At 42.0% G+C, this 11,748-nt stretch overlaps 1 protein-coding gene across 1 annotated transcript; it reads left to right on the top strand.

Annotated features, from left to right (window-relative positions):
• Positions 1-765: 765 nt before the first annotated feature.
• On the top strand, positions 766-3,076 carry LOC124016897 (transmembrane and coiled-coil domains protein 2-like). The gene is made up of 3 exons (XM_046332240.1): positions 766-1,149; positions 1,436-2,122; positions 2,729-3,076. The coding sequence occupies exons 1-3, from the start codon at positions 766-768 to the stop codon at positions 3,032-3,034; spliced, it is 1,377 nt and encodes a 458-aa protein (XP_046188196.1). The 3' UTR covers positions 3,035-3,076.
• Positions 3,077-11,748: the final 8,672 nt, after the last annotated feature.

Genomic DNA, 11,748 nt, shown 5'->3' with positions numbered 1-11,748 from the left:
TTAACATTACATGGGGATTATTTAAACAATACGGTAAAACTGAATATCTATGAGCATTGTGATGCATTTACATAACACTGCAACATTTTATGGTAGCCATGTTATGTCCCTATTAACATTAAATGGGGATTATTTCAACAATGCTATGTAAAAAAAAAAAAATGTTACGTAACTGAACGTCTATACGTTCAAAAAGTTGTCCTAACTCTCTATGGCTTTGATGTTGTTCAGTGCTGTGTCATAATCAGTGTAATTACCAGATACATTCTATTCCATAAAAGGAAAATCCTGTAACCTGGTGATGTCATAAGTGGTCTACAAAACAATTTGAAGCTATGGCAATTTGAACTATGCAGTTATGTATTTATTGTTTCTTTAAAGGTAAGACTAGGGGAAATCTATGAATTGATAGTACAGATTTTTGTTTATATAATTATGGCTAGAATCAATGCAATGTCCATCATGATTTCTTAGAAGTAGTTTATGCACTGTTAAAATGGTATTTATACACATCGTTGAAGGCAGCTCTGTCAGGAGCCTACTGTATATGAGCCATGCTGAAGATCTGAGACTGGGGGCTGGAGGTCGGGCGAGGAAAGAATCACCACATCTGTCATTGTGATGGTTTTTTGCTTTAAAAAATATATTTTACTGTCTAATGCACCCCTCGCAAAAAATTATATTCACTCCACTCTCTTTACCTGCACTCTATCACGCCTGCATCCCTACCACTGGCCCTTTTAACTGGATTAGAGCAAGGGGACAATGTTGGGCCTGCCCCCCTCAGCCAGCCATGGCACCTCTGACGCCTCTCACATCAGCATAGATCGGGCATGGGCTGTGGCAGAGGTGGGAGCTGTGGCCAGAGGGGCTGAAGAGTCAGTGGTTGTCGAGGCCCAACGGACACACACTGCTCTGGAGCAGCTGCAGCAGAAGATCTTGAAGATCACTGAGCAGATTCGCATAGAACAGGAGGCACGAGATGACAACGTGGCTGAGTACTTCAAACTGGCCCACAATGCCAATAGGCATCAGGCTTTCCGTATCAGACAGGTGTTTGAAAAGAAGAACCAGAAGTCTGCACAGACCATCACCCACCTGCACAAGAAGCTAGAGCATTATCACAAGAAGCTGAAGGAGCTACAGCAGGTGTGTGTGTGTGTGTGTGTGTGTGTGTGTGTGTGTGTGTGTGTGTGTGTGTGTGTGTGTGTGTGTGTGTGTGTGTGTGTGTGTGTGTGTGTGTGTGTGTGTGTGTGTGTGTGTGTGTGTGTGTGTGTGTGTGTGTGTGTGTGTGTGTGTGTGTGTGTGTGTGTGTGTGTGTGTGTGTGTGTGTGTGTGTGTGTGTGTGTGTGTGTGATGGGTCCTCCATGTCTCAGTGGTCTTCTTTTGAGTTGACACTGTTTCCCTCTTTCACCTTACCTCCTTCTCCTTATAGCATGGTCTAGGCCAGCAGCATAACGATGTGCTGGTGGACATGCAGCAGGGGCTGAAGGATGTAGGGGCCAACATACGAGCAGGGATCAGTGGCTTTGGTGGAGGTGTGGTGGAGGGGGTCAAAGGAGGGGTGTCTGAACTCACCCATACTGCTGTGGTATCTAAACCAACAGAGTTTACCAGCTTGATCTGCAACAAATTTGACAGCACAGACACCATAGAGGACGCTGTAGAGGGGCATTCAGACGACGCACCCCTGAGTGGCAGCTTCACCTTGGCCTCCAGCCCCAAGTACGGCAGTAATGACGAGTGCTCCAGTGACGGTAGTGATGACGAGTGCTCCGGGGCTGGGGGACAAGAGGGGATGTTAGGGCTGGGGCCAGCCAGGCTGGATGGGCACCACCGTCACAGTTCCTGGGACGCCCAGCTGGTAGACCTGCAGGAGATCAAAGCCAGCCAGGCCCACATGGAGGACGCCATCGAGGACATGAAGAGTCAGCTGCAGAGTGACTACTCCTACATGAACCAGTGCCTGCAGGAGGAGAGATACAGGTATGAGCGACTGGAAGAGCAGCTGAATGACCTGACAGAGCTGCACCAGAAGGAGATGTCCAACCTGAAACATGAGCTGGCCAGCATGGAGGAGAAAGTGGCCTACCAGTCTGATGAGATAACCCGAGACTCTCAGGTAAAGAGGCAGACACGGTGTATAAGCAGCTGTGTAGTGGAGGGTAAATGCATTTTATTCAGCGTTTTTATTTGGAATATTTACCCACCTTTTACATAAAAATGCAATGAAAGTTTAGGGAGCATTACTTTACTCACTGCGAACTACCAACCAATTTATTTTTACCACTACAGCACTGTGTATAAGATGTACTGAAACACACTGACGTACCACACACCCCCGCAGCTCCCGCAAGGAAATATTTTGGAGATTGGGCCCCTCCTGTCCAGATAGCAAATGAACATGTCATCCATTTTTAGAATGACAGGAAATTAGATATAAAACTGCAAAATGTTCTCTCAGCCTCGTGGCAAAATATGTAGAATAGCAGGAAATTAGCTTTTAAAATTCTAAATTTTCAGCCTTATTGCAAAATATGTAGAATAGCGTGAGATTAGCTATAAAACTGCTCATCTTTCTCACAGCCTCATGGCAAAATGGGCTCCTCAAGTATGAGTGCAGAAACAGAGCCTATACTGTAGTACCCCTGAAGCTGTTGGAACTTTATGTTTGCTGTGTTTGTATTTGTACATAATGTACACATGTTATATGTGTGTGTTTGTACAGGAAGCATTGGAGTCGTGCCTGACCCGCATCACTAAGTTGGAGCTCCAGCAGCAGCAGCAGCAGGTGGTGCAGTTGGAGGGCGTGGAGAACGCCAACGCCAACGCCCGCGCCCTGCTGGGCAAATTCATCAATATCATCCTGGCACTCATGGCCGTAGTGCTGGTGTTCATCTCCACCCCAGCCAACTTCATCACTCCGCTCATAAAGACCCAAGATCGGGGGGCCGCCACCATCCTACTGGCCTTTTTTCTGTTCGTCCTTTGGAAGCACTGGGACTTCCTAGTGCTCTGGCTACTGCCAGGCTGAACCCTCCACAGGCCAACACCTACACACATTGTTTAAACTTGACCTACCACCTATAAGATATAAATAAATCTTGATACACATGTGGCTGAGAAGATAAGCTTTAAAAAAATACATATTTTTCAACACAAATTGTACCTGCAATTAATCCAAATATTTTTAAACAATATACAGAATATAAAATGTTTTTTTTCATCTCATTAAATTGGGAAAATTACCTCCCCAGTAACAAATGTAGGCCAAGGAAAGCCTACACTGCTGCCTGCAACATTGAATCATTCCAGAATGCCTGACTTATTATTCTGATTTTGAAGGCAGCTAATAATTTTTTGTAATCAATTTAATTCAGCACTTAATCAGATCCACGAGGAGCCTTATGAATAATTCAGTGTCGTCCTCTGAGAACCTCCTGGGGTCAGAGATGAACGCTTTTCTGACAGGCAGCTAGCGAGCTGCGTCACACAACCAGCACACTGCTGCACACCTCGGCAAGAATAGAATCTGAACTTAATAGTTGCCTGCCCTACAATAGCTTGCTTGAATTTGGAAACTGAGCAACTAGACTATAGGCCAGGGGTGTCAAACTCATTTCGCATCGTGGGCCACATACGGCCTAGGGAGATGTCAAGTGGGCCGGACCATTAAAATTATACCATACTCTGCTATAAATAACCAAAATATCATGTCTTTCCTTTGTTTTGGTGTAAAGAAGCACAAGAGCATTAGGAAAATATTGAAATTTAATGAACTATCCTTTTACAAAACATTTCATGAAACACCTCATATTTCCTTAGACAAATGTGCAATTTACTTTTATCATTCACAAATATGCATTGCAACTGATCCCACTGATTGTACAAAGGCACAAAACTTTAATTGGTACTGAAAAATATAGTAATGCACTTTAAGATTAAATGAGACTTTTAAAGAAAGGAATTTTTAAACCACTTACACATACGCATATAAAATCTAAATGTAATCCCTGCGTACACCTTACAAACTAAGGAGAGTGATTTTAAATGTGTAATGCATCGTTTAACAAAGTCACCGTCGGAATACGGCTTTGATGCTAATGCTATTTCGCTAGCAATTAGGTAGCTGGCTTTTACAGCTGCTTCACTGACTTCTCGGCTCTGGATGAAAGTTGACTGCTGTTTCCTCAGACCCGCCAGCAATTCGTTAATCTTATCTCTTCTCAGTTGTCCTTGCAAGCCGTCATATTTTTCGCTGTGATGAGTCTCGTAGTGGCGTTGAATATTATATTCCTTCAATACCGAAACTTGTTGCAAACACACCAAGCACAAAGGTTTTCCGTGCATCTCTGTAAATAAATAGGACGTGGTCCATTTTTCTTTGAAAATTCTACACTCCTTATCTACTTTTCTCCGTTTGGATAACGACATTTTGGCTAATGAGGGTGTAGCGGAGAGGTAGAGACCAAGGTATTAACAACGTCGTAACAAGCAGCAGATGGCGCATTGATACCGTCTGCTGTTTTCAGTCTGTCTCAGTGATGCGGCTTGTCTTCTACTCTGATGGAAAGAGTGCGCCCCTTAGCGGATAATCCATGAATTGCAGCGAATTAAAAATATTAATTCCATGTCTTTTATGCATTTTTTCCACTTTCAAATTATCCTGCGGGCCTGATCGAACCTCCTTGGGGGCCGGTTCCGGCCCGCGGGCCGTATGTTTGACACCCCTGCTATAGGCTGCCACAGTGCAATATACTGTATATGATATCTAGAGGTGGTTGTGGTTTCAACACTATGGTCTAGTGTGGAACACAGTTGTGTAAATATGTTCTTTGATTGTGGGTGTAAGTTGAGTGTAAATAAAACATCAATAGGTGTCATACCCTGGTCTTAGTATTCTGTGTTTTCTTTATTATTTTGGTCAGGCCAGGGTGTGACATGGGTTTATTTATGTGGTGTGTTTTGTCTTTGGGTTTTCGTAGGTATTGGGATTGTGGCTTAGTGGGGTGTTCTAGCATAGTCTATGGCTGTCTGGAGTGGTTCTCAATCAGAGGCAGGTGTTTATCGTTGTCTCTGATTGGGAACCATATTTAGGCAGCCATATTCTTTGAGTGTTTCGTGGGTGATTGTTCTTGTCTCTGTGTTAGTTTGCACCAGTATAGGCTGTTTCGGGTTTCATGTTACGTTTTTGTATTGTTCGTTATTAAACGTATCAAAATTACGACGCTGCATTTTGGTCTGACTCTCCTTCACCGCAAGAAAACCGTAACAATAGGTCTACAAAGCAAGCCTAGGTGGAATTGCCCTGTCTGACCTACATTTCTAGGCTACATGCTCTCCACAGGCAAATTCTGATGAAAATGGCCTTTTCTGACAGTCTACCTTTCTAGTTTTTCCCACAGCCTGTGATTGGTGCGTGCGTAGGAGCATTGCCATGGCTAGGCTATACGCTGTTACAGGCGAGAGCTGCGGTAGTTGTGGGGGTGGTGGTTTAGCTCACAGATGCATCACTATGCATCTACAGTCTCATCTAGTGTTGACTCTAACCATAAGTGTTTATTCTATCTCTAAATTCATTAAAGGCCCAGTGCACTCAACATGATTTTTCTGTGTTTTATATACACCGATGTTGAGTTGCACTCTACAAGGTGTGGAAAGCGTTCCACAGGAATGCTGGCCTACGTTGACTCCAAATGCTTCCCACAGTTGTGTCAAATTGCCTGGACGTCCTTTGAGTGGCGGAACATTCTTAATACACACAGGAAACTGTTGAGCGTGAAAACCCCAGCAGCGGTGCACTTCTTAACACAAACCGCCTGGCACCTACTACCATACCCCGTTTAAAGGCACTTACATTTTTTGTCTGGCTCATTCACACTCTGAAAGGCACACATATGCAATCCATGTCTCAATTGTCTCAAGGCTTAAAAATCCTTTAACCTGTCTCCCCTCTTCATCTACACTGATTGAAATGGAATTAACAAGTGACATCAATAAGGGATCATTGCTTCCGCCTGGATTCACCTGGTCAGTCTATGTCATGGAAAGAGTGTTCTTAATGTTTTGTATACTTAGTGTGTTTCGACAGTATGAGTTTGGAATAATACTGTGAAATTGTGAACATTATGATAATGCCCTTTTGGTATAAGAGCGGTCTGAAAATACATTTCAATCTGTTTAGGTTGGATGGAGTTTTGGCCTGCCTGCTGACATAATCAAGTAGTAAATTAGTTAATAGACCAATAAGAAAGATAGTTCCAGACCTCTGCCAATAACAGCTAGTTTTTCACTTTTCCACTCCCCACTCAGACCACTCCCAGACAGTCCTAGCAAAAATCTTGCTTGAGAAATTGCTCTTTGCTAAGATGCGATTTTTGTATATTTTTGACCATTTTAATTGAAAACATTCACAGTAAGGTACTTAATTGTTACCCAGAAATTATTTGATATTGAGATGAAAATGTCTGCATTAGACCTTTAAATCAGAGACTTGCTTTTCTATTGGAGGGGGCTATGCAGTGCTTTCTCTCTGTTACTCACTGTGTCCTGTTCCTCTCTCTCCCTCTATCCTCCTCTCTTCCTTCCTTTCCCACTAATCCCACTTTCCCCTCCTATTTTCTCTTTCTTTGCATCCGTGCTCCCCAGTCCCCCCCCCCTCTCTCATACTCTCTCCTGCTTCTATTCTTGCCAGTCTTCCTTTTTCTTTCTCTCTCTCACTCTAACACACACTCTGCTGTTTTTCTCCCTCTCTTTCTACCTCTCCCATTTCTCTCTCCCCCAAGGTGACTTTCATTCCTATACAGGCACTGCAGAGGTTTTCCCTTTGTTCTGGAAGGCATAAGAGATGAGAGAGATGAGGAACAAAGACTAGGGGGGTGGAGAAGGAAAGGGATGAGATGAAGGACATAGTTAGGTGTAGAGAAGGGAACTAATAGGATTAACAGAGGGGTAAAAATCTGTATTGTTATTTGTCGGCGTAACCATATCAGTATGGTGCACACACATGCACACCCACACACATACAAAACAACAACATACTGGACGTTAACAATCTGGCTTAATAAGGTAAGGAGAGTGTTAAAGAGGTGAGGTGAGTTAGAGTGTATCGTAGTGGAAGGTGTCAGTAAGAGGACAAGTTTACCTGAACACACCAGCATTCATTTGCATTAGTTTCCTATTGTCACAGCATTGTAGAGAGGGAGGAAGGGATAACATATTTTTATTAAAGAAGAGCAGTGGCTGCAGTCAGCAGTAAATACTGTAAGAATCTGGGACAGAGATGCTAAATTTAGGGATCAGAGAAAGAAGAGGGAGTGGTGTAGCCGGGGGTGAAGAATGGAGTAGGGGTTTTGTAGGATAACCTTTATGCCATCTATATGGATGTATGATCTCTGTGGTAACTTGTTTCTGCACAAAGTGAACTTTAAATTACTCTATGGAAAGGAATTGAATTGTCCTCTCAGGAATTCTGTCTTATTTACATTGGTCTCATCCCCCACACCAGCCATTAGATGCTGTCACACCCTGTGGAGATTGGGCCTGGGTGGTTTTTAAGGGAATTTTAATCAATAATGACTAACTATGTATACATTTCAATCAGGACTGACTAATCAGAATACTATTATGTTACTGTATATGTACTAATCAGAATACTATTATGTTACTGTATATGTACTAATCAGAATACTATTATGTTACTGTATATGTACTAATCAGAATACTATTATGTCACTGTATATGTATGAATTTTCTTTTTAATCCTAGTACTGAATATAATGTGTGTAAAATATAATCAAGAATTAGAACAATGACTGTCTGTTCCTTGGTAGAAATGAATGAACTATATCGCCAGTCTGGCTAGAAGGCTTATCTACACAAGCATGACCTTGGCTCGGTCATATATTATCTTAAATAGGGAGAGACATGTGAGAACCATACAGCCACTGTACTACAGCGGAGATGACATGAGCTGGTACAGAAACTAATGACGTCATTTTAAGTTTATAACCTGTGGTAAAATGTGTAAGGAGCAGTACTCTCGTGAATAAAGGCTGCTGTTTGACTTTAAGACTGGGCTCTGTCCATTTTTATACTAATAAGGGTCATACATATCCCTATGAATTGACAGAGAGTTTCATTTTAATTGGGTATTAAAACAGAGGAATTTAATTCCTGCAACAATTGATCCTTCGAACCGGGATCTAAAATATCCGTCCCTGCCATCTGAAGGACGTATGCCGAAAAATCGTGCACGAGCGGGTCTGTCCCGTTATTTAAGACCTGGCCTCTGAATTGAGGGTGAAAAGACTAGGCCGGTGTACAACCCAGACAGACAGGGACGGTGACTAGATCCAACGAACAATGCTTTTCCCAGTCGGCGGCAAGGTTATTAGCCTATATTCCCGATTCTGGGGGGAATTGAGTTCTTTGATTGATGTTCTAAAAAAAATTGAATTCATCAATAATGGGAGCTTTGCTATTCCCACAGGGTTTTGTATGACCAACATACACTGGGTTTTGTATAACCGATATACACTGGCAGGTTTGAAAATAACCTGTGGTAATGTGCACTACTGCAAATATACTCAACTTAATCATGATAGGTATATTCGCCCGAGATTAAGATGGGATATTAAATAGGTGCTGGGGGATAGGACGGTGATCTTGTACAAATACTAGGCGTGGGGAGACAGTAAGGAATGCTATGCGGACAAGATAACTGGAATGGTCATTTGAATTGTGGGAGTATTGATCATCGTTCCGATTCAACAAATAATACTGAAATATCCAAATGAGGAGGAGAGGGAAAACCAAAATCTAGAGAAATGGGATAAAAGCCAAATCTATAGACAAGAGGTTCCATGCGAGAGGGAAGCCTAAGAAATAGTGGCGTGAGATAACGATTATTAGCGTTCTTTAAAAGCCCTCTGACACAACCGGAAAATAAGATATTAACTAGGGATTTACGACCCCTGGGCTTATAGTTGTATAGGTAAGACCTAATATCTGATTCAACAGTCAAAGCTATTAATAATGTTTCCATAAAACACTGAAAATATTTTTTCCCCAAAATTGCTAATATATGCATATAATAATTATTATTGAATAGAAAACACTCTAAAGTTTCTAAACCCGTTTAAATTATGTCTGTATGTAAAGCAGAACTCTCAGGGCAGCCTTTCTCCCAAACTCTCTCTTGTCAAGAGAAAAGTTGGGTCAACTTTGACGTCATCGCCCCCACTCTTCCCAGGCAGCTACCGATCTGGGAACAGTATGTATTTGTTCAGCGCGATGTCTGCTTTCAAATGGCGCGTTCATTGTGAGAATCTCGCAAGCCCTCGTCGTTTGGTGGGCTAAAATGTTCGGGTCACTCTCAAATACATGCACTCTATTGCGCGCGGCCGATTTGGGGCACATTCTTTTCCAAGAAACACCAATTGAAGGCGGTTTGTCTGTTCGCGCTGATCATTGTTTTACATGTTAAAAACATCATAAAGCTCTATTCTGCACATAGTTTGACCAGATTAGTCGACATATAATATGTAATTTTGAAGTTTTGATGCGCAAGAGTGCGGGACCAGAAGTCATTTTGGATGCATTTCAGCTGAAGCTGTTAGCATATGCTAATACAGAGACACACAACGTGAAACCAAACGATGTATTGGGTAAGTATGACTCCTTCCACGTCTTCTGATCGAAGAACATCAAAGGTAAGGGAATATTTATGTGGTTATTTTGGGTTTCTGTGGACTCCAAACGTAGAGGAGACATACTGCTAATATCTGAGCGCCGACTCATAGTATAGCCTAGTGAACGAATTCTGTAACGTTAAAAATAAATGTAATACAGCGGTTGCATTTAGAAGAAGTGTATCTTTGTAACTATTTGTAGAACATGTATATTTAGTCATGTTTATTGCTTGTTATCTGACGTTATCTGTCGGAGCTATCATCATTTCTCCGGACATTTGAGTAGCATTTTTTGAAAATGTCATCATTGTAAACAGAGATTTATGGATATAAATGGCATATTATTGAAAAAAATGTATTGTGTAACATGTACTATTACTGTCATCTGATGAAGATTTTCAAAAGGTTAGTGAATGATTTATTTTTTAATCCTGCTTTTATAATTTTATATTTTCTGGGACAAAATGGCTGCCTCTCGTCTTTTGTTTCGGTGGTGGTCTAATATAAATATGTGCTATGTTTTCGCCGTAAAACATTTTAGAAATCTGACTTGCTGGGTAGATGAACAAGGTGTTTATATTTCATTTGAGCTATTGGACTTGTTAATGTGTGGAGGTTAAATATTTCTAAGAATATTTTTTTGCATTTTTGCGTTATGGTAATGAGCTTGAGCCGTAGTCACGATCCCGGATCCGGGATGGGTCGCCGCAAGAAGTTAAATAATACTTGCTTTGATATTCACTTCCTTGATATTAGTCAGCCATACCCATAATACATGATTGAACATGGTTTTACTAAGTCAAACTCTCCAAAAGGAGGGGATAAACCAACGTGTTGACCATTGTACAAGGTTGATTTTGAAGCTAGACAGCAGGACTCCCTCATCACGAGACTGTGAACCTGACTCACGTCTGCTACGTTAGCCTGCACAAAACATTGGTGAAAAACCTAGCAAAACTTGGGGCCTTAATCTGACACATCATTTATACTTTCACAGCACAATCTGATTTGACTAAATGTTATGCTGTTTGTTCTCAAATGAAACAAAATACCTTGCTCTTGTTAAAGCTTTTAGAATGGATTTGTTTGTTTGTGCATGTAGAGTGGCGTTACATTGGTAATCAATTACGTTTTTCTTTGTGTGTCAAACTCATTGCAATATTAATAGAAATTGCATGTCAAAAAGTTCATGATTATTTTTTTGCCCCATGTCGTCAAATTGGAAGAACCACTTTTCACAGAGTGCTGTCATAAATTTTAATCAACTAGATGAAAATTGTAACTGAGATTGGTCTTAAAGGAAATAACATCAACAGTCAATTAAATATTTTCAAACTGACTGCCTTTAGGGCCTATAAGAGCTTCACACTAACCATCAAACAACACCAATCCTGAACGCTCAGAGCCCCAGTCGACACTAACTGGGATTCATTTAAGATACTCTTTGAAGAGGTAGGATTTCAGACATTTTCAGAAGATGGGCAGGGACTCTGCTGTCCTAGCTTCAGGGGAAGCTGGTTCCACAATTGGGGTGCCAGGACACAGAAGAGCTTTGACTGGGCTGAGCGGGTTGACACCCCGTAGGGGTGAGATGGCCAAGAGACCAGAAGTGGTCTCGGGTTGAAATGTAGAGTTTGAGCATAGCTTGAAGGTAGGAAGGGGCAGTTCCTCTTGCTGTTCCGTAGATAACCACCAGTGGGTGCGAGCCTCGACTGGAAGCCAGTGGTGTGCGTATGAGTGTGGTGACATGGGAGGACTTGGGAAGGTTGAACACCAGGTGGGCTGTGGCATTCTGGATAGGTTGCAGGGGTTTGATGGTAGTCTCGACAGGAGATTACAATTGCTGTGCAGAGTTGATTGACAGGAAGACAGGTGCATGATTGGACTGGATGTGCTCTTTCACACACACACACTCAAGCTCCTCCCTCTATCTCTCTGTAAGCTACTCACTATGTCAATGAGAAAGCATGCGTGCATGTTGGCATGTGCACGTGGCAGCTCATGAGCAGTGATGAGTGAGAGTGTGTGCTACAGGGACAACCTAATAACTCTTTAT

Source organism: Oncorhynchus gorbuscha, linkage group LG03, assembly GCF_021184085.1.
Source record: "Oncorhynchus gorbuscha isolate QuinsamMale2020 ecotype Even-year linkage group LG03, OgorEven_v1.0, whole genome shotgun sequence".
NCBI classification, from domain to species: domain Eukaryota; kingdom Metazoa; phylum Chordata; class Actinopteri; order Salmoniformes; family Salmonidae; genus Oncorhynchus; species Oncorhynchus gorbuscha.
Note: the sequence above shows the minus strand (reverse complement) of the source record. Positions and strands in the feature narration are given on the sequence as shown.

Excerpts from the sequence above, each read along its gene's own strand:
- LOC124016897 (XM_046332240.1), top strand. The coding sequence starts at position 766 with ATGTTGGGCCTGCCCCCCTCAGCCAGCCATGGCACCTCTGACGCCTCT. Across the intron at positions 1,150-1,435 it reads AGCTGAAGGAGCTACAGCAG|CATGGTCTAGGCCAGCAGCA; the intron begins GTGTGTGTGTGT and ends TTCTCCTTATAG. Across the intron at positions 2,123-2,728 it reads AGATAACCCGAGACTCTCAG|GAAGCATTGGAGTCGTGCCT; the intron begins GTAAAGAGGCAG and ends GTGTTTGTACAG.